Below are 22,810 nucleotides of genomic sequence, written 5' to 3' on the forward strand. Positions count from 1 at the left end.
ACCAGGCACACTGTGCAGACACACGCTGCCATGCCAGGCATGCTGTGCAGACACACACTGCCACACTAGGCACACCGTGCAGACACACACTGCCGCACCAGGCACACCATGCAGACACGCACTGCCGCACCAGGCACACCATGCAGACACGCACTGGCACAACAGGCACACCGTGCAGACACACGCTCCCGCACCAGGCACATTGTACCGACACAGGCTGCCACACCAGGCATATCGTGAAGACACACACTCACTGCCGCATCAGGCACACCGTGCAGACACACACTGCCGCATCAGGCATGCACCACGGTGCTGGGTACTCAAACTCAAGCCTTCATGTTTGCATCAAGCTCTTTATTCACGGAGCTGTGAGCCCAGCACTGAACCAGGACATATTCAGATTTCCCAGATGTGACTCCTTTATACCTGATAAATTTTTATGAGACCTTACATACATATGTATACAAAATAGGTATACAGTCAAATATTTGCTATAACAAATGATAAAAATTTAATCATAAAACAATATAGCATATATACATCTTATCATTTCTTGAAGACAAGCAAATTTACACACTAGTGAATTGTATGTGTTTATTTTTACATAGGTAACTAAATCTTGACTGAATATTTGATGCTGCAGGCTATATGGTACCTTCACCATTTTTCATTGTTGATTAATATTTTGATTTTATAAACACCAATGTCAAAAAGGCAACTTTGTATAAACCGGTAGTACAAATGACAGAGGTATTTTTAGGGCCATTTCAGGAACAATTTTTAAATTCTTTCCTAATCCCAATTTAAAGTTCATTTAACATTTTTTATGAAAATCATCAGCAACTCAAATAGCAATTTTAGAAACCAAACATGCTAGCACAATCCAATACAGATATATGCTAACATGATAGCTAAGTATGAGGAACGGCAGCAGGGAAGGATTGGGCCCTTGCTTTCTTCATGAAACCATAATATTTCAATAAACGTAGACAACACATGTAGCGCAAAAACAGTAAAATTTATAGCATTCAATCGCCTTAAGTCTGATCAAAGTGTTTCAGGTCACGTCCGTTGGTGTTGCACAAGGTGACGGCATCCATGGTTCAAAGTCATGTGGTAAATACACTGCATGCTGGATTTTTAAAATTAATTTTGTGTCTTACATGAAGAAATCTCTATTAGGACAAAGTTCCCAAGCCTCGGACTCATTAGGTGGTCTTCTTTGGAGTAGGAGCCCACAGCAGTTGGGACCTAAACTTCATCTCTAGCCTCCTCTAGAATGCAGAGTCACATTGTGGAAGAGGATAAAAAGAGGATTGGGATCGCCAGGAACTGTGTCTCAGGACTTTTTAATCCCTTCGGATTATCGGCAGCAATCCACCCATTTACAATTGGATGGTTGCAAGACTTGGGGCTAGAACTCTACCTAGGATTTCAGATGAGACTCAATACTGAGGTGTCAGGAGGGCTTCATGGGAGGTTATGCTAAGTGTTGAAAGAGGTCATTGAGAGCCAAGGGACAGACAGGAAAGACAGAAAATAAGAAAAATGCTAAACTGAGATTGTTTATCTCATTTGATGTTCAAAAGATCCTATGAAGTTACCACTATATGGTGGGCTTTGTTATTTATATGACTCTTGCTATGTCTCTTCTTATTAATGAAACACCTATTTTATTTTGGTTTTGCCTTTCATGTAGGATGAATCTTGGCACCATGCAGGTCAGCTAAGCCAAAAGTGAGCATGCCAACACAATGTGATGCTGGAGGCTGGGGGCTGCTGGGAGAAATCCCCTCACTCAAAATACCTTGTGTTATGCTTCTGGATAGTGTTCTACCTGGGTATGTTATTAGGACCCCTGCAAACATTCTACCATTCAAGACAGGAACATTTTCCTAGGCCATAGACAGAGGATAGTTCCAGATGACAGAGAAGAACGGAAGAGCTGTGTCCTGGATGACCTCACTGAATCAGAGACTTCAGACTGAAGCTTTAGACTTGAACTTTATCACAAAAAGTAGACAATTTCCCACCTTTCTGGAATGAAGGTAGAGTTCTCTGTAAGTCATGAAGCCGAAGTGTGCCAGCTGACATAGGGAGGCAGGAAGAGAACCCATTTTATACAAAATGGCCTGAAATTTTGAACAGTTAAAACTTGTGCCAGATGATAGAGTAGGAACGGTTGAACAGGGCAAGTTAAATCCTGGAGAGCGAGACTGAGGACTTTTGGGTTTACAAGCAAAAGCATGGGCATCTCCAATTTGGGATTCCGTGAAAGGTTCCTAAGCAAGGATTTGCATGATCAAAGCGGTGATTGATTCCTGAAGACAAACTGCAAGTCCTGTGGGTGCCATCATTGGAAAAGATCAGGTATACACACACCTTTATGATTCATTGCCCCTCTTGTCCAGGGTTGATAGTTCAAGCCTCAAGCTCCTGCCTTCCTACACGAGGGCAGATTCAACACAGACAGGCTCATGTGCAACCAGCTGTGAGACTAAAGAGAAATTATCTTTATAGCCACTCAAGAAGAGAGGTGACATGGAGTGCTACAAACCATTTGCAATTGGCTTAGGGTCCAGCTGAAGCAAGATGGGTTTCCAGACAGCCACATCAAGAAGCTATTAATACTGAGAAAAATCTTCACAGAGAAATAACTTTTTACAACCTTCTGTCTGTGAGGCCGTTCTCCATCGAGGTGTCGAATGCTAATGCTCTGTGACTTGGGATCAGGGTGGGGCAGCGGAGACCAGCAAGCCAGAAGTTCATTTTTCCCAACCTTGTTACCAAGCAGCCTGTGCTAAGCTCGGCTCAGACACCAGCTCGCTCTTCTCCGCAGGTTCAGAGTGCAGTCTGAGAAATCTTTCCTGCATATATTTGCTGCCACCACCTCTTCTTGGATGATGGAAGACCTGAGAGGTTCAGGCCAAGGACCACTTTCGATAATTGCATCCTATCTCTCTGCAACTCTTCTTCTGTGGCTGTCCTTGTCTAGCCCAGCCTGGCTGTTTTATTAATCAGTCAAGTGCCCCATCTGATACCATCCTATGGACAAAAAGTACAGGAAAAAAAACCTAAGCTACCAATAACTCTCCAAGCTCATCACTGAACCCTAGGGTCAGCCTGCTTTACACTTTACGTCCAGATTAGGTTCTAGCACTTCTAGTTTCCTCCTTGAGTTTGGTTAGTTTTCCTCCTTTCTGCTTGGTGCCTTCTCTATCCCTAGTATGTTAGCAAATGTTCCCTGGTTTGGAGTGTTTCTCTCATTAGATCTTGGCGCATGTTCTCTTCTGATCTTGCCGCGTGTGGCTCGTTCAAGTCCAACTTGGTCTTGTGGAGCTGACATAGCAACCATGTGACAAAGGGCACATTCTCCAGTAGAGTTACCCTGACGCGTAGGATCTACCTAAACTCTCCTAATACAGGTGCCATGGAAGCTCTAGGATTCCTAAGTCAACAGCACCACCAACTTTCAGCTGTCAGCTTTGTCCTTAGCTTCATGCTGGCACAGGTCTGCCTGTGCCATGCAGTGTCTGCCAGGGCAATTTGGCAGGAAGTTGCTTGAGAGTCACCAAAGTCATGGCTCTTCACTTAAGTGGCCATGAAGACCTGGTACATTTCTCCTCTTATAGGGACTCAGATTCTTCATCAATTGCATTAGAGACATGGCCAAGAAAAACTTCTGATGGCTTTTGCATGACTTAAATTTTCAGTAAACATTAGTCGTTTTTCTCTTTTCTAATGCCCAGTCAGGAAAATCGCAGTTCCAGATGCCTGGCCAGCATCTGTATAACTGAGAGTCTCAGATTTGGGGCCACTAGCTCTTAATTTCAAGTGATCGGTGCCCTTAAATACATCCGCCAGTGTGAGGTCTAGGCCATCAATGCACAGAATTCTCCAGCCCTACAAGAAGATCTAGAGTGTCAGGGGAGCTAACCTGTAGTCAAGAAGGTATCTGTTTCTGCAGTTGGGGCAGAGTTTGGCTTGAGAGGCACAGCGATGACAGAGGAGCAGGTAGAGCTGTGGGGGTTCACTGTGAGGAAGGAGCAAGTAAATTCGGTAGAAGTGGGCAGGGAGGAGCAGATAGTTTGGTGGAGAGGTCACAGCAATGAAGATGTCTGAAACTCTGGAGAGGACAAACCAGGATATAAACCCGTGCTCTGGTTAGCTCTGCTTGTCAAGTGGGGATTGGTAAGTGATGGGGAGAAACGCTTTGTATATACTTGTTAGAGCTATAAAAGCATTAATTTAGACTTGTACTTCATTAAGTGACACACGACCTACGAGTTGATTCATGAAGGGGTAGAGAGAGTGTGAAACAGAGGAGCACAGAGAAGGTTACTTTTCTTGTAGAAGGTGAAAGAACTTTGCCTAAAGCTAGACTGAGGTTTCTTCTCCCAGGAGAGAAGAACGCTACACAGGTCGAGAGCACCTGGGACCTAGAAGATACCACTGAGCAGAGGAAAGGGCCAAAGAGAAGATCATTTAACTGGAGGAAAGAAGCTATACCGTGGAACTCGGCTTCACACCAGGCCTGCTGCAGGTATCGTTCAATTCTTAAAGCGATTCTGAAAAATTAATATCACTCCTACAAGCACCACTGACAGATGTGAAAAGAGGGGCTTCAAGAAGTTCAATAAAGCATTTAAGGTCACACAGCAAGAAGGGCACAGCCCACACATGAAGCTCTTTCCTCGATACCACCCGCTGGCCTTGCTAGGTGTGGCGAGAACAGAAGGCAGAGACGTTCTAGATGAGACCCCGCCTTCTCTGTCTCCAGCAGCCCAGACAGGAGACAGTCATGTACATTATCCATAGCTCTGTCCTCTCTGGATCGATTTCTCTCTCTGGTTAGTCACACAGGGCTGCTGTGTGAGCATGGCCCTCCATTTGTCCAGGAGGCCAGTGTCTCTGCATTGCTGACTCAGACCCCAGCTTAGGCAATACCGACTCCAAAGTTGTGCCTGAGAAACTTGGCTGTAGTGAGCTGCTTTGTGCCACGCCTTAAAGATGGTGCTGGCTTCTGCCTTCCACCCCCCCCCAATGGTGAGGGCTCTAGGTTGTAAACAACTCCATACATGGCTAAGGCGAAGGATCTGGCTTGCTTCCGCGTTTCTGGACCTATCTGCATTTCCCACGTAGCATGCTGGGGTTGGCTACCCAGAGGCTATTTTAGCTGTGGGCTGGCTTTCCCCGGGGTCAGAAGATTATTCAAGGTTCTGATGCGGGAGAATTATCTGTATTCTGTCAATCATATTTTAATAAAATGCTGATTGGCCAGGCAGGCAGTATAGGTGGGAGAACCAGACAGGAAGTAGAGGCGGGGCAATGAGAACAGGAGTATTTCTTCTGGGAAGAAGGAAGCTCTTACTTCACTCCTGGGCAGACCACCGAAGAGGCAGCATGTAACTTGCCCAGCTGAGAAAGGTACAGAGCCATGTAAGTCTAACATAGATTAGAATAATGGGTTAAGATAAGTTATAAGAGCTAATAAGTAGCCTGACCTAATGGGCCAATCAGCTTTATAACTTATAGAGATCTCTGTGTGGTTGATTTTCCTTGGGAGTTGCCGGCTGTGGGGACAGATACCCCAACAAGCCGGCCCTCATGTTACAAGCCTCCTGATTAAACTGCATTGGGAAGAGTCTGGTATGGTGTTTTCTTTGCGGGACAACGCAGATGTTACACTTGACTGATCCAAGGCTCCCAGAACTCCCATCCTTATTACCTAGACACATTCACCAGCATCATGTGTTCTAAGTAAAAACTTCTGCTACTATGACCTTAGGCTGGTAATAGGAGTGCAGGGGCAAGAGGAGCATGAATGCCAGCAGCAATCACATTGCTGGTTGAGCTCACCCAGGGTGAAATGAAATAGAAGTCATTTCTTTTCCTAGTGGTGGTTGTTTTCATCATGATGTGCAGCTAGGGGCAGTGGGAGGCACTTTCTGTACCATTTCCCACTAGAACTTCAGGAAGGACGCAGTATCCTGCTCCTGAAAACCCTACAAACACTATTCTTACTTGTGATGTTGAATAAAACACTGCCTGGAGGCCAACTGAAGGATGAATAGCAGAGGAAACACGGTAGACCAGGTGCATTCACTGAGATTCCTCATTGGTCCAGGAGTCATGGCCCCAGACTTCCTTATACTGCTCTCATGCTGTGGGGCCTCTTACCAAAGCTGATATGGACCCCATATCCTTTAACACTGAGTACTAACTGTACCCCTGAGGTACAGTGGGGGGCAGAATATATGCTCCTACCCCCCCCCCACCTTGCAGCTCTGAAACTCAACACACCTGTTGGTACTTCCCTGCCTTCACTTCCATGTTTTTATTTTCCTTTTGTACTTAAAAAATTACTTTTTATTTTATATGACAACCCCAGTTCCCCCTCCCTCCCCTTCTCCTGTCCCTCATTTTCCTCTTTCCCATTTCCCATATACTCCTCAGGGTAAGGCCTTCCATGGGGAGTCAACAAGGTCTGTCATGCCAAATTCAGGCAGGACCAAGCACCCGTTCCATTCCACCATAGGGAATGGGCTTCAAAAAGCCAGTTCATGCACCTGGGATAGGTCCTGGTGCCACCGCCAGTTCTCCCTGCCACGGATCAAGCCACATAACTGTCACCCACATTCAGAGGGCCTAGTTCGATCTCATGCAGGTTCCTCAGCATGACTATGTCAGTCCATAGTCTGTGAGCACCCGCTAGCTCATGTCAGCCGCCTCTGTGGTTTTCCCATCATGCTCTTGGCCCCACCTTGTTCTTAGGATCCCTCCTCCCTCTCTTCAGCTGAACTCCAGGAGCTCAGTTCAGTGCTTGGCTGTGGGTCACCGCATCTGCTTCCATCAGTTACTAGATGTAGGTTCTATGAAGACAATTAGGGTATTCACTAATCTAATTAAAGGGAGGGCCCTTTCAGACACCCTCTTCAATATTGCTACGGAGTCTTAACTGGGGTCATCCTTGTGGATTCCTGAGAATTTCTCTAGCACCAGGTTTCTCCCTACCCCCATAGTTTCTCCCTACTTCCTGCCCCCGTAAGATAAAGAAAATGTGGTATGTTTACACAATGGAGTATTACTCAGCAGAAAAAAATGACATCTTGAAATTTACAGGCAAATGGATGGAACTAGAAAAAAATCATCCTGAGTGAGGTAAGCCAGACCCAGAAAGACAAACATGGTATGTTTTCATTTATAAGTGGATATTAGATGTAAAGCAGAGGACAACCAGGCTACAGTCCACTATCTCAGAGAAGCTAGGCAAAAGCAGGACCCTAAGAGGGACACACATGATGGGCCCCAGGAAGGAAAACTGTTAAGATCTCCTGGGTAAACTGTGGGCGGAAAGGGGAGAGCGGTAGAAGGGAGGGGATGGGGATGGGAAAATGAGGGATCAAGAAGACCCAGTTGGGGAAGGGATGGAGGGGGAGAGCAATGAAAGAAATATCTTCACTTCCATATTTAATTGTCCTTTCTGTGTCTATGTGAATATGTGCCACATGTGTGCAAGTACCCACAGATGCCAGAAGAGGGTGCTGGATCCCCTGGAACTGGGGTTATAGGAGGTTGGGAGCTGCCAGGTGTGGGCATAGGGAATGCAGCTCTGGTCCTTTAGAGTACTGAGCGCCCTGAACACTGAGCCATCTCTCTAGCTCTCCGTGTTTCATTTCTCCAGACTGAGACACTAGCTTCTTTCCTCAAAGCCTCCAAAGTGCACAACTCTTAGCTGTCACCTGCCATTCAGGATGTCAGTCTCACTACTTTTCCTCAATCCTCCTCCTCTGGGTTTGCCCTTCATCTTCCTTTTTCCAGTTCCAACTTTACCCTGTACCCTTGGCTTACAAGCAGTCGGAACAGTAACCTCTTCTCATGATTGTGCTGAGCCCATGTGATGCTCAGGTGATTTAGGCAGGTAAACAGGATGGGCCACTCATACGCCATCCTGAAACACAAGTTTGCTTTCGATCCTTGCTGCAGTCTAACCAGCATTACGCAGAAGGAAAAATAACCCCTCTTTTCTTAGATTTGAACCCTGACATCTTCATGATTCTTTGTTGAAATCCTCGATACACACATGAAAACTTCAAACCAATAAAAACCAAATTTAAAACTATGGTGGGTAAGCATAATCCCTCAAAAAAAAAAGTAAGTAACTAATTTATGTTATTCCTCTTAACTGGGTAGATAATATCACTGAAATTATATTTTATTTTTAAAAAAGATAATAAATATATTTGCTAAGAAACCCTAAAGGGCAATTTGGAGAAAAGCCAGGCGATGGGTTTATATTCTTCCCATTTTCAAATAAAATGCAGAAGAAAAAAATAGCAATCATTTTAATAAGCCTTTAAATAAATTCTTGGCTACAGCATTCAGCAGTAATTTACACAGGGAACCACATACATGTATCTGCTGAGAGAGGGACTTTGTGACTAAAGAGTGAATTTCCAAGAATTAGACTGGGTTCTTTTTCCTTTAAGCGATTAGTTGAATCAAAACATGCGTCATGGCCTCTGTTTGGCTGGGTAACTCTTGCAAAGGAAGACAGGAGCTTACAACCATTTTTCCATGCAGTGGTTGCCCTTCTTCTGATGTCTTAGCCCACAGTGAGACCTAATTCTTTCTCTTGGGTAACAAGGGAGACGGGAGTGTTTTCTGATTCTCTCTTCCTGGACATACCAGGAAGAAGCAGGGTTGGACGTGCACTCAGGGAGCAAACTCATATCCTTCTATTTCTCCAATCCTTCCTGCCCACGGTTGCCACAAACACCTGTCCTGATACATTGTTCCCGCACTCTAGTAACTGTTAATTTAGGAGACAAGAAATCAAGGTGTTTGCGAATGAACAGGAGGGAAACCATTCCTCCCGATCAGCACAGAGATCAATTTCACTCAAGATAGCCGGCAGGTTGGGTTTTAAAAGACAGGAAAGACATGGGGAAAACGACAGGGGCTCGTGGCTCGTGAATGAGGCACACCTGAGGCTTTATAAACAGCTAGACTTCTAGGAGGTACGCTCAGTCCAGGAAGGTCTGGAGGTAGTGGGAGAGTGGTATCAACTCTGGTCCCGAATAGAAGCACTGTCAGGCAGTGGGCTCTCTGGAAGCCTCATTTCTAGTCGGGAACCCTGATGCTGGCAACAGCTAGTGGCATTCTCATGGGGCAGCCTAAGTGTCATCGCCTCTCCCAAAGACCATTTTGCCAACATCCACTTTTCACATGTGGCCTTTCTCATCACTTGAATAACGATACAAACTGAACACAAGAGGTCAAAGCAACTGTAGTCCGTCCTGCCACCGTAAGCCTTGAGCTTTGCGTCATCTACTAAAATTGCCCCTAAAGAGATTTTATGAGAAACTCTATAAAGAAAACCTCTTATGAAAATCTGATGTTTTAAGAGTGTGTTCGCCTTCTCTGGCCACTCCGGGCATCTGTCGTTCCATGATGGCAGTCATCTGGAGCACCGTAGGAGTAAAACCCACTACCTAACCCGTGTGCTCCTCACTCCCACATGCCCTGGGATTTGCATCTCTAGGTCTGTGTGGATGGTTGACATGTGTGCATCTTATTAACCCAGGAAGAATTACACATTTCTGAAGTCATAACTCTTCCCCCCTTGAATGCTTTGCTTGGAAGGAGACACTTAACCCAGTGCTTCACAAGGACAAACAGCTTGGACACATCCACTGTTCACTGTGACTCTGGCACAAGGGACGTTAATATCTGTGAACTGCAGCTGTGATACTCTACTGCTTAGTCTCCTCATTCCCCCAAGACTTTCAGGAGATGCGGGTCAGGGAACGGAGGAATCCGACAGTTCTACATTTCCCTTTCTGTTTTCTATAGGGGTTTCTCAGGTTTATCTGGAGAACGGCATGGACCTATGTGACCTGTTGGTAATGCATACAATGCCCCTTCAGCAAGCAACCTGACAGAGGAAAGCATGCTCATTGGAAAAAATCATTTCCACAGTGCATCCTGGGAAGTAATTATCCTTCTCACTGGTAAATCAATTAAGAATGGAGTGTGTAACACACCCCTCCACCACCCAGAAACTGCTAATCCCCCAATACTAATGAGCAGAAAGCCTCCAGTAACCCCAGGTATGGCTGCTATCACAACAACTCCAATCCTCTTGAGCTCTGGACCCAGGGCAATGTCAGCCAATCTCCAGGGTCAGAGAGAGCAGAATGGAGTCACAGATACTTCTTACCAGTTTTTTTTTAATAAAGATAAGTGGGGACCTGCTTGAGCCTTAGTTTCCTCATCTGTACAGTAGATAAATCTTTCAGACCCAAGTCAGAGAGGTCTCAGTTACTATAGCACTGAACTGAGCCCAGTGCAAGGGAAGTGTTAGAAGCACCATAAAATGAAATCATAGTCCTATGCTGATGTCAGATCCACCACACACACACACACACACACACACACATCCTTGGCACTTAGAGCTGTGTGTTGCTTTTTCCATTCCCAACACTGTCCCTAAAGATGCAGGTGGCAGTGGCTTTTGAGCCAGAGTCATTAGACCACAACATGCCTGCAATTCCCTGTCCATTCAAAGGTTCCTTCTCTGAGAGATTCACGGACAGGAAGGAAGCATCTCTGGCTGGGAAACACACAGCCATCAGCCAGACCGTACAAAACACAGGCCTGGTAAACAGACTTGACCCTAGCACTTGTCATACTGTGTGGGCCTGAGGACAAGACTCAAGTAACAATAATGAATTCTGAGGACCCAGAGATGTTTATTTCCTGGAAGGGGAAGAAGAAGTTGCAGGTTGCCACTCACCAGCCTCCACCCTAACAGAGCCCTTACATCAGCAGGGCAAACCTTGACCACCCCAAATCCAATTCACTATCATTCATCTTTCAAGTGCCAGGCCCAGAGACATCCTGCAGTATTGGACTAGCAGAACAAAGTCAAACTCCTACACAGGAGGTGAACTAATGACAGTGAGTGTCAGAGAGACAGAATTCATAGCAAATGGAGTAGGGGTAGGTCAATGCCGTTAAAATAATTCCGATGCCACCATATCATTGGCCTAGAACAATGAAAAACGTTCTAAACAACGAAAGACGTTCTAGGTATCTTACCAATTTTCTCACGCGGAATGATGACACGTGCTATATAAAAAGGTAGCATCCTATTCACACCCTGTGAGGAAGACCACACTGTAAGCCTCAAAGAGGACGTCCATAAGCCTTATCCCTCAAATGGTCCCACTAGGAAGTTAAGTACAGATCCATCATTCATGGGAGTGGAGCCGTGGGCAGCTGACTAGAGTCTGCTTTGCCATCTCACCTGTTTGTGAAGGGCTGCAAGGATGAGCGACCACTGGAGATAAAGCTTCCCCGGAGGACAGAACCGCAGGTTCCATCAACCCTGCCCGAGAGTGTGACTGAGAAGGAAACCACACACACACACACACACACACACACACACACACACACACACACACACACTTCTGTCTTTAACCTAACGGCTTAGGAACTATCAAGTTTTGGAGAATTTCTTGTTCTCGAAGGAAAAAAAAATGCACTGACAAAATTAAAAGCCGATGGTTACTTTTATGAAGAACTTTATAAATAAAAGCACAATTTACAGTTTCGCCGGGGGCAACAGATCTCATCTGATGGATTCACAGCCTCCACGGAAAGCAGCGGCCATCTGTTGAATAAATAACTCATTAGGTAAAAAGCAAGTGCTTCCATGAGATTAACTGAAAAGCCTGCTGAGCCCCCCCCCCCCCCCGCCGTTGAGAATGGAGAGCTGAAGAGAATTTGGGAACTGGGAGAATCAAAGAGAATCAAAAGAATCTTGCTTAGCACAGGCTGGGAAGAGAATCCAGGGGATGGCAGGTTTAAATTTCAAGATATACTTTAAAAGGAATCTGAACAGTTGAAAACTAAGACGTTTCATCCCACCGCCATGACGATGGTCCCGAGTTCAAGATGAGCACAGACGCAAGCGAATGCATTCCCTCCTAGCGGCTTGTCATTTTGCTCGGTGTAGAGATGAAAGATTTCGATTAAAGGGAATATTCTGAGCACGACAAGCCACCGTGTGCAGTGTATTTGTGTCACTGACAACCAGGGGCTGTCGTCAGAGGTTGGAAGGACTGCATGGGAAATGAAGCTCACTCCTGAGAGCTGAGTGCCATGTTAGAATCAAAGAGTCTTATGTCTGTACGCTTTGCAGAAACTCACTCCCAAGCCTAAGAAGGGAAGAAAGAGGGCTTTGCAAAGCCACTGGCGAATAAAAACTGTATTATGAGAGGAAACTTATTAGAGTTTTAGAGATATTGAAATGGCCTCATGATCATGTTGGTTCCGATCCACCTAAGCTTTCAGCAGTAGAGCTGTACCAGCTGGGACAGACCACGTCTCTCTAAATCCAATACGCTGTGCTGGATTTGGCTCCTAGAGCTATCTACCATTTCATGGAATTAGGTCTCAACCTCGCCATACCTTTCCATGGGGAAAGTCTGACCTATGATCTCATCCCGGTCACCAGTCAAGAGGAGAGAACCAGGGAGCTGGCGCAGTCAGTGCGGCCCTCTACCTCTGAAGTAGTACTTGGAGTTCAAGTAGAAGAAAACAGGAAATACTCCTCCTTCCCTTGATGGAAGAGATTCCCCGCAAAGAAACTGAAGCCCAATAAACAAACAAACAAACGAATAAATAAACAAACAGGCAGGCAAGAAGAAACCTAGAGAAAGAATGAGCTCCGAAGTCTAGCTGGGTCCCGGTCAAGCTAGAGTGTTAGCTCTCTCTGAGCTTGCATCTTTTCCTCAATAATGGGGCAGGAATGGTTTCTACCCACAGGTTCATTGTGAGTAAAAGAGAGACATGGAAAGGATCCAATCCTGTGCACATAATTTCACAAGTGTTGCTGTTCCCATCATTTGTATTATTATTATTTTCGTTACTATTATTATTCCTATAAAGGCTCTTGTTAACATTGTATCTTGTTAACATCGTAGCCTGGGGTTTCCGGTACATGAAGTAGGCCCTCCACGAGTGCTGTCATAGCTGCCGTGTTTGTTCTCAGCTCGTGGCTGAAGCCACTCTGCTACCCGGAAAGAGAATACAGGAACTCCCGACTCCTCCTCTTACCTTCCTTTTGTTGGTGGGGTTGACATAGAGGTAACTGAGGACCGTCTTCAAACCCACTTTGTCATTTAGTTTTTCATAGGTGGTGCCATAGTCCGTCGACCTGCAGAAAGATGGGAGGACAAAACAAGAAGGGAGAGATTGTTTCATCAGATGAGGGATTGCATTTAAAGGGAAGCCAGGATCCCTTCCCCCAAACCTGCATCTTTGTTCCCAAATCACATGAATGCTTGAAAATGTTCCTCAGAGATAAAAAGCCCCATTAGTTTTAAAGAGCAATTAGACTAATGCATCGTCTTCTTGCCGAGCTTGCTCTCCTTTGCTCCCAGCCTTTCTCCGAGACCTACTTTCTTGCCCTTTGTGAAGCTGTGTGGAGGAAGACGCTGATGGAGACTGTCTGCCTTCCACGCAGCTAACTCCATGCCTCTGAATGTGGTACTGGGCAGCACACAACTCTCACCATCCAGCCCTCAGTTCTACCTGAGTGTGAGCTGCAAAGGGAGATGCTAGGGTTTCCACCAGAGGGGGATGATGGGATTTTCTGCAGACACTGCACTACAGCCAACTTCACACACCCTGTCCACTGAACCTGAAGCAAAGTTGTCAGGGATGGGAATTGCCCAAGAGCCTCCTGGGACCAGTGGTCAGAGGAGGCAACACCAGGAGGAGGTTCTGATATCTTACACGGGTACATCACAGGACCAAAACCAATGACACTGAACTGGCCAAAGTGTTCCTCATTCTGATTGTGGTGCTATTTGCTGTCTGCTCCTCCCTTGACCCTCATTTCTGGCAGATTGACAGATGCAAACATCACAGAAAGGCTCAGAGGATAGAGTAGATCAACCCACTGGCTTATCTTCTATGCTGGATCTTCCTCTTCCTTCCTCCTCTTCCCCACTGGGAACGGGAAAGAAAGTGCCTAACAACAGGGTTCATGAGAACAGACTTCCTGCCACACTCTAGTCACTCTGTGACCCTCTACATATCTCCCTTCCGTTTCAGACAATTAGGATCACCAGGCTTCCCCTCCTGTGTTCAGCACCTCTGTGGTTAGTCTTGAGACTCTTCTCCAGCTGAGGCTTTTGAAGCATTTATAGGTCAATGCATTCTCTCTGTCATCAGCTGACCTGTGAGTGTGAAGCACTGAGCCTCTAAATTTCAGTTCTCAATCTGTCTCTATGACTCCTCTTGTCTTTGACTTCCTGATAGTAGAGTGACCACCTGTCCTTAACTTCTCTTTAATCCTTTATCCATTCTCAAACTCTAATATGGTTCTGACTTGGCTCATATATTAGCCTGAGAAGCCCATGGGATGACCTATAAGGGTTGTTGCCATATGTAGAGGTTCTCAACCTGAGTGTCATGACCCTTTAGGGGGTCTAATGACCCTTTCACAGGGGCTGCCTCAGACCATCAAAAACACAGAGATTTATATTATGAATCATAACAGTAGCAAAATTACAGTTATGGAGTAGCAACGGACTAATTTTATCGTTACAGCATGAGGAACTGTATTAAAGGTCTGTAGCATTAGGAAGGCTGAGAACCATTTATGGTCTGAAGTTTCTCTACCCTTCTTCCTCAAACCATTCAAAGTTCCTCTGCACAAGAATGCATTTCCCTATCCTACACACGCCAAAGAATACTCTGCATGCTTCTTTTCTAACTCTTTGAGGGTGCTATGGTTGTTTCCTCTATGTTCTACCATCTAACCCACAAGGGAAGCTCCTCGGGATCAAGGAGCTTCACAAAATGTCATAATAAGAAGAAAAAGAGAAACCACAAAGGCCCTCTGTTCCCCGCCCCATATCTCTTTAGAAAGAGGCAGGTCTCCCATCAAAACAGCATGGCAAACCGGGCGGTGGTGGCGCACGCCTTTAATCCCAGCACTCGGGAGGCAGAGGCAGGCGAATCCCTGTGAGTTCGAGGCCAGCCTGGTCTACAAGAGCTAGTTCCAGGACAGGCACCAAAAACTACAGAGAAACCCTGTCTCGAAAAATAAAAAAAAAACAAAACAGCATGGCATATCAAGTTGCAGAAAGACTAAACACCTCCCTATGAATTAAGGCTGGGCAAGGCAAGCCAGTATGAGAAGTAAGTCCCAAATGCCTGTTGAAGAGTTGGAAATATGAATCCTTTCCATTTCTGTAGCTCTTTAATTACATGCCCGGTACAAGTAATTTAACATCTGGGAGCCTCAGGTTTCTTACCTGAGAAATGGAAATAATTCAACCTCAGGAAGTAATTGTGAGGATATAAAAATAATAGCACAGAGAAAGACCAATAGAATTCAGGGGAGAAAAATAATATAAACAAATTAAAATGAAGAGGTTTTTGTTCATTTCTCCTTTCTCAACAGGTACAAAACATGGTGTTTCCCAGTATGTATACTTCACATGTTCACTAAAGAAATTTCTATGGAATTTGAAGTCTCTCCCTGGGATGCCATCTCCATATTTATATTAGTTATAGTAACATTAATAATCACCCCCCCAAGAAGCTGGCTTGCTCTGCTTGATCTCAAGACTACCACGGGCACAGAATGTGGGGAGTTACTTCCAGTCTTTCTCTTTGCCTGTATCTCTCAACATAAGCTCTATCTCCAAGTCTTTCTGATTCTGTCTCCAAATAAATTAAGTAGCAAGCATCTCATCCCTGTGCACATCACTGTACAGCTCATACATGCATCCGCAACAGTCTCCTGCTTGGAGGATGCCCTCATTCTTCTCCCTGACACCTGTCCTCCATACTGTTAGGAGACTATACTCCACCCACTCAGCTCTATCGACCTCACACTCCAGTGGAAATGACCCACTGCATGCACACAGATCAGCCTCATTTTCCAAACTTTGTCTTTGAAAATTTGGTTTCCAACATCCTTACCGAGCCCACCATGAGCCATGTGCACCTCATGGCTTTCTTCCTGGCTTCCCTAAACTCTCCTAGTCACGTCCCACATCTTTACTGCCCTCCCTGAAGCAGACATCACTATTTCCTCTTAATAAATTTGTCTCCAACTTTCAAACCTAACTCTAATACTATCCATCTTATGACTTTCCTACAGGGAAATTAATCACAATCCCTGTGTGGTTTTTCTTTCACTTTTGTACGTATTCCTTCCTATTTTCGTGCCTGCCCCATTCTTTTATCTACTTGATTACAGGACTGTTTTTTTTTACTTGACCTCCCTGCAGGTAAGCAATACTTCATATAACTGCTCCAATGTTCCATATCATGCCTGGCATGATGCAAGTGCTAAATGAATTGGTTATTAATGGTTTGCTTTACATTTATTTCTGAGAATAAATGAGTGAACTTGTCCAAACCTACTCACAAAATTCTAACCAACTGTTAAGTTTTAACTGTAACTCAAAACACAGCCATCCTCCTAGAGATGCTACCTGACGCTCTGGATGCTGGCATGACTGTCACAGACTGCTGAGATCCAGCAGCACTTAGTACCAGGGAAGGACCAGTAATTCACTCATATTAGAATCAAGGTTAAATACCGCATCAGCCTACCACCCTCAGCAACACTGCCCTCCAAGGCAGTATAGCCGACAAAATTACGACATCCAAAGGCAATAAGATGCATGCTTTTATTAACTGAAATAAAACATTCTCTAAAGGACTTGATGTATGCTTCTTTCAGCACAAAAGTAGCACTGTGCAGGAAAGAACACTAGACATGGAGACTGGCAACCCAGACTTTAGAACTGAATCTAAAATGCAAACTAATGCATTGCTCTGGATGAGACATTTCTCTAAGCCTGTGAAGGAAAAACAAAGCAGCAAACAAACAGCAGCATCTTCATCTGACAACGGTTAAGCACTGAAGCCAGTTTTCCTGAGGACCAGTCCGATGAGCATGAGGCTACTGCAATGGAGTTTTGCCGTAGGGAAGAAGAGATTTGGCTAGATTCCAAAAGCAACAAGGAAAATTGGGATTGATAGCCAAGAAGCAGAGTGAGGATCAGTAGATGGAAATTACAGAGAGGGTAGGGCAGCTCCTTGCTAAACTGACTTAATCAGATTCTTGCTGAATTCTGGCCAAGGGATCCGCTATAACCCAGGGATGGCAGAGTCCACAGAGGCGGCAGGCATTCCTGTAAACTGACCGACTGGGACTCTTGTTCAACTTGGGCTCTTGAGAACATGCTCAAGGCCTTATTAAAACACATCCCTAAGGAGCTGCCCACAAATGGATGAAGGGAGAAGATTTTCCAAGCCCTACTCTGTTACTAACACGAGACATTTAGCTCAGATCATTGTACAGCTCCTTTTGGACCTTAAATTTTATTATCATAACATCCAAGTTCTATGCTGTTTTCCAACCAGAGACTTTTGCCATCCTTTCTATAACAAGCATCTTGTAAGAGCTAAAATCTCAGGGCTCCCCACATGACGGATGTCATAACAAACTCCCTTCCAGAATCCAAATAGCCCCCATCAAAGGCAGCACACTCAGCACCATGCAGTCTCTCCTTCTACACACCACAAACAGATTCACACTGACTTTGCTCTTTTGCAGAATTGGCTGCTGAGGGAAGGGACTTCCCAACAAAGGATGCTCTCTATAACTCAGCTTCCTCTAGGCCGCCGGCAGTTTCTGCTCATTCAAGTTGACAGAAGGAAGTACCCCTCATGGAAGGTACCTCAAGGAGCCAGCAAGCATGTGGAATCAAAGGTGCCCTTGACTCTGTCCTCTCCAGCATGGCTGTGACATGTCGCCTTGACCACGGTATTCTGTAGTCCCACTTGGCCTGGGGAGAGTGCAGATGGCAGAGAGGGCTCGGCCTTATTGCCAGGACAGCTGTGCCTGCAGAACTTGCTCCGATGAAAGCAAAGCAGCCTGTATCTTGGGGCTCCAGACATCGGCCAATGGGAGATGGGGGTGTCACTTTGAAACAGTCTTATCTTAGCCCTCTGAAGTCAACTTCTCAAATCCAGACGCTAACATCACAACACCGAAGTGTTCCGAACACTAAAACCTGGTCATTCGTGCATAGAGTGGCTGTCCCTGTATGGCACTGTGCCAGTCTGCATGATGAATAGCTAACCTAGAAGGTGGCAGGTGAGATGTGCACAGACAGGGCTCTTGCTTCTGTGCCCAAGATCACATGAACCCAGCTGTGCTTCACCACGATAGAGGGTGTATTTGGAGTGTGTGTAGTATATCCCCATTGTCTCTCATTTGTGCTATCCATTTTCATTAATTGCTTCCAACACACAGAAAAGTACAATGCGTCCATAATTATACGGTAACTATTCACATAATTATATTTATAAGCAGTATATAATTTTGAGTGTTATCACATTTGCATGTATGATGATCTGTGGCTGTGTATGTGTCTGTGTGGATGTGTACATGTGGGAGTATGTATGCTAGTGTGTGTCCATGTATAGAGGTTAGAAGTCAATGTTTAGCATCTTCCTCTATCACTCAACCACCAGATTTTTAAAGACATGGTCTCTCAATGAACATGGAGCTCACCAGTAACGTTGAGTGGAAAGTGAGCCCCAGTAATCTCCTTTCTCCATTCCCCCAATGCTGAGATTATAGACACATGCACTAACATTAAATTTGAGGATGAAAGAGCTTTAAACTTAGATCCCCATGCTTATGAACCTGCTATAGGAAATCCTACAGCCAGTAGCCTTTAAGTTACCCACCCACTTGGACGTGGCCTCTTATAGTATAAATGTCGATGTAAAGCATGTTCCCAATCTCTTCTGGCTGCTGGATTCAGTTCCTATTCCCTGTTTGTGCATAGGACTGTGATCTGTGAGTCTACCCCTAAATAAATAGCTAGCCCTTTATTATACTCAATTCTGAGCTAGTGTGAGATGACTTTTTAGTGTCCATCTTCATCTGGTGCCCCATGTAGATCCCAACTCCACACCTACCAAGTGGACCAATCTAAAAGGCCCAAATGATCCATAGCCCAGAAGGTCTTATACCCCTGCCCACCTGACTTGCTTTCATCTACTAAGAGGTTCTTTGTAAAATACTGACTGCTTGCTCTGCCCAGTGCAACATGGCAGAAATCCATAAGTCTATTCACTGCCTCTGAGACTGCTGGGTGGGAGCCGTCCTCACCACCTCAACTATGATAACCAGTTGACCCATGCTACCCCCCAAGTACCTTGCAGCATGCTGCCCTCAAAACCCATTTAAATGGTCAACCTCCTGAAAGAGCCAGAGTTGTGCCAGGAGCACAAACCAGAAAGCCACTGTTTTAAAACTACATGCCTTTTTTTTTCTACCACTAAATTAGGAAAATCTCTCTTAAGGGAGCTGCAGCAAGCCACTAGCTGAAAAAAATGTGGCTAAACATTGTTTTTCTGTGTCTAGAATTCCTTTCCAAGTGTTCTCAGGTTTTACATGGATTTAGTTGACCCACATTGGGCGCCAATTTGTACTAGAAGGCGACTTTTTTTTTTCCCAGTCGCCCGGACTCCCAAAATAACCACACAGAAACTGTATTAATTAAATCAATGTTTGGCCTATTAGCTCTAGCTTCTTATTGGCTATCTCTTACATGTAGAATTAACCCATTTTCAGTATTTTATATTTTACCATGAGGCTCATGGCCTACCAGCAAGGTTCTAGCATGTCTGTCTCTGACAGCAGCTCTATGGCTTCTCTCTGACTCTGCCTTCCTTTTCCCAGAATTCAGTTTAGTTTTCCCTACCTAGCTCTGTTCTACCCTATCAGGCCAAGCCAGTTTCTTTCTTTTTTTTTTACAATAACAATAACTGGCAGAGGCCAGTTTCTTTATTAACCAATGGTAATCACAGCATAAAGAGGGGAATCCCACATTAATGAATCTACTTAGCTATCTGTCCATCTCATACCTTTACAATTTAACAAACACAACAATAGCAGATATACTTTACTTCCTTTACCCAAGGTTAAGATAATGAGATATACACTTGTTAACACACCCAGCCATGAGCTGGGTGGTGGTAGTGCATGTGTTTAATCCCAATACTTGGGAGGCAGAGGCAGGCATATCTCTGTGTGTTCAAGGCCAGCATGGTCTTCAAGAGCTAGTTCCAGAATAGGCCCCAAAGCTACAGAGAAACCCTGTCTTGAAAAACCAAAAAAAAAAATTCCATACCCAGCCATAATATGTACATCTTAATTACTGTATAGCATTCTGCTCCTAGTATTTTGCTCACAATACATTACCATCCACTTAATCACTCATCTATTTAGAAACATTTCATTTTTATTTTTCTTTAAAAATCTGTTGTTACAGGAATGCAGACATATCTAAATTGGCATGATTCTTGCCTAGCACGTACAAATTGTTGGGTTTGATTCCCAGTACCACATAAAACAGGTGTGGTGACTTATGTTTGTAATCCCAACCCTCTAGATGTGGAGGCAGAGATATCAGAAGTTCCTCATCATTAACAGCAGTGTTTGAGGTCTTCCTAGGATATACGAGAACTTGTCTAAAGAATAATCTACTGTATATCATGCAGGACTATAATTCCAATACAAAAGAGGCCAGAAAAGCAGAACCTCAAGTTCGTGGCCAGTCAAGTTTACACAAAAAGACTCAATCTAAAATATCCAAAATATAAACAAGAAGTAAATAAAGTCTGCTATCACAAGCAATGCTATAATGAACTCTGTTGGGCACATTTACTTATGTACTGGTGTTGCAGTGTGTCTAGATGACCTCTTCATAGAAAGCACCAGTATATGCTATAAGTCACTTCCACCTTGCTAATTATTACCAACATTTTCTCGAAGAAGGCTTCACCTCCAAAGACACTGCTCTTAGCTTCTCAAACTTTTCAAGGAATTGCATGTCACCTAACTGATTAAAAACCTCCTGTCTTATCTCACAGGTGCTCAGAAAGCCTGCCCTAGAAATGATACATTCGGAAGACTCACCCCAGCCTAATCTACCATGGGCCCAGTTTTCTCACCAAGGCCTTGCCCATGGTAACAACAATGGGAGCTGAAGGATGAACACGGTATGCTTCTTATCCACCCAACAAACACCCAACAAACTCTCTTGTAAACATCTGGAGATATAACTGGCAATCGCATATGAGCTGTTATTGTAAAAACCACTTCTAGTGTAGCTCCATCAGCTTTTCAACAGAGCTGAGCTTTAGGCCAGCAGCAGCTCCCAGTGCCGGGCATCTACACAGATGAGCAGACTTCCAAAGGCCTCAGTCAGTTCTCGATGGACACCTTATAATTCTGCATTGGAGAACCACTCTGCTCTTGCTATCCTTTCCTCTACTTCCCTTTGCCTACACCTCAGCCTTTCCCCACCCATCTCTCTTTTCTAACCCTTGAGTTCTATAAAACTGAGGACAAATAATGTCTTAGTTAAGGTTTCAAAGGCTAAAATGACACACCATAACCAAAAAGCAAGTTGGGGATCAAAGGGTTTATTTGGCTTACACTTCCACATTGCTGTTCATCACCAAAAAAAATTAAAAAAAAAAAAAGGTCAGGACAGGAACTCAAACAAGTCAGGGTTCTGGAGGCAGGTTCTGATGCAGAGGCTATAGAGGGGTGCAGTGTATTGGCTTGCTTCTCCTTACTTGTTCAGCTGCTTTCTTGTAGAACCCAAGACCAGCAGTACCACCAGGGATAGTACCACCCACCATGGACTGGGTCCTCCACTCCCCCATTGTCATTAATTGAGAAAATGCCTTACAGTTGAATTTCAATGAGGCAGTTCCTCATCTGAGGTTCCTCCCTCTCTGATGACTCAAGTTTGTGTCAACTTGACACACAAATCCAGCCAGTACAACAACTAAGCATATTTTAAAAGATTATAGGGAATTGTATTATTTCATGATTACTTGTAAATTATAGATATACTATGTTATATATTACACATATATAATATATATTACACATACACACATATATATTTTAGCCAAGTATGATGGTACACACATTTAATCCCAGCATACCAAAGGTAGAAGTAAGAGAATCTCTGTGTGTTAGAGGCCAGATGTGGTTATTTGAATAGGAATGACCCCCATAGACTCATGTCTTTGAATACTTGGTCATAGGAAGTGACACAATTAGGAGGTGTGGCCTTGTTAGAGGAAGTGTGTCACTGTGGGGGTGGGCTATGAGGTCTCACATGCTCAAGCTATATCCAGTATGGCACACAATTGTCTCCTTTTGCTACCTGGGGATCAAGATGTAGAACTGGAGCCAGGAATGGTGGTCCATGTCTTTAATCCCAGCACTCAGAAGATAGATGCAAGGGAAGTAGATCTCTGAGTTTGAGGCCAACCCAATCTACAGACTGACTTCCATGGCTGCCAAGCTTAGGCACTGAAGGTAGCCATAGAAGGCAGAAAGCTAGTGAACATGTAATTGAACAAGGAAGCCATGTTCTAGTCCCAGGAAGCAGCAGAATTTGGTGACTTCAGCCACAGGGTTCTGGCTTTAGAGTTAAGGATAGAAGAAAGGAGTTATGGGATCTCCCTCAGTGACTAAGGAAAATGACTGAGGCCAAGGCACAGAGTCCATTGTGTGAAGCTGTGAAAGTGTAACCCGGATTGCCTTGGAGATCCCAAAATGCTGGAGATTCCAGAGTTTTGGGATACATGCCAAGGAGAGCTGCTAATAGGGAGTAGAAACAGCCCAAGAGAAAGAAGTGTGTTGCACTCAACAAAGATAAAAGATGTT

General features: G+C 44.6%; 1 protein-coding gene across 1 annotated transcript in view; it reads right to left on the reverse strand.

Annotated features, from left to right (window-relative positions):
* The window catches only part of Sorcs3 (sortilin related VPS10 domain containing receptor 3), a 627,874-nt gene that overhangs the window by 322,889 nt on the left and 282,175 nt on the right, over window positions 1-22,810 (reverse strand). The window contains exon 3 of the mRNA XM_087907815.1: window positions 13,126-13,225. Within this exon, the coding sequence (XP_087763941.1) occupies window positions 13,126-13,225 (100 nt within the window). The remainder of the gene's footprint in view (window positions 1-13,125; window positions 13,226-22,810) is intronic.

The sequence above is a fragment of the Myodes glareolus genome, chromosome 7 (genome assembly GCF_982192425.1).
Source record: "Myodes glareolus chromosome 7, mMyoGla1.1, whole genome shotgun sequence".
Lineage (NCBI taxonomy): Eukaryota > Metazoa > Chordata > Mammalia > Rodentia > Cricetidae > Myodes > Myodes glareolus.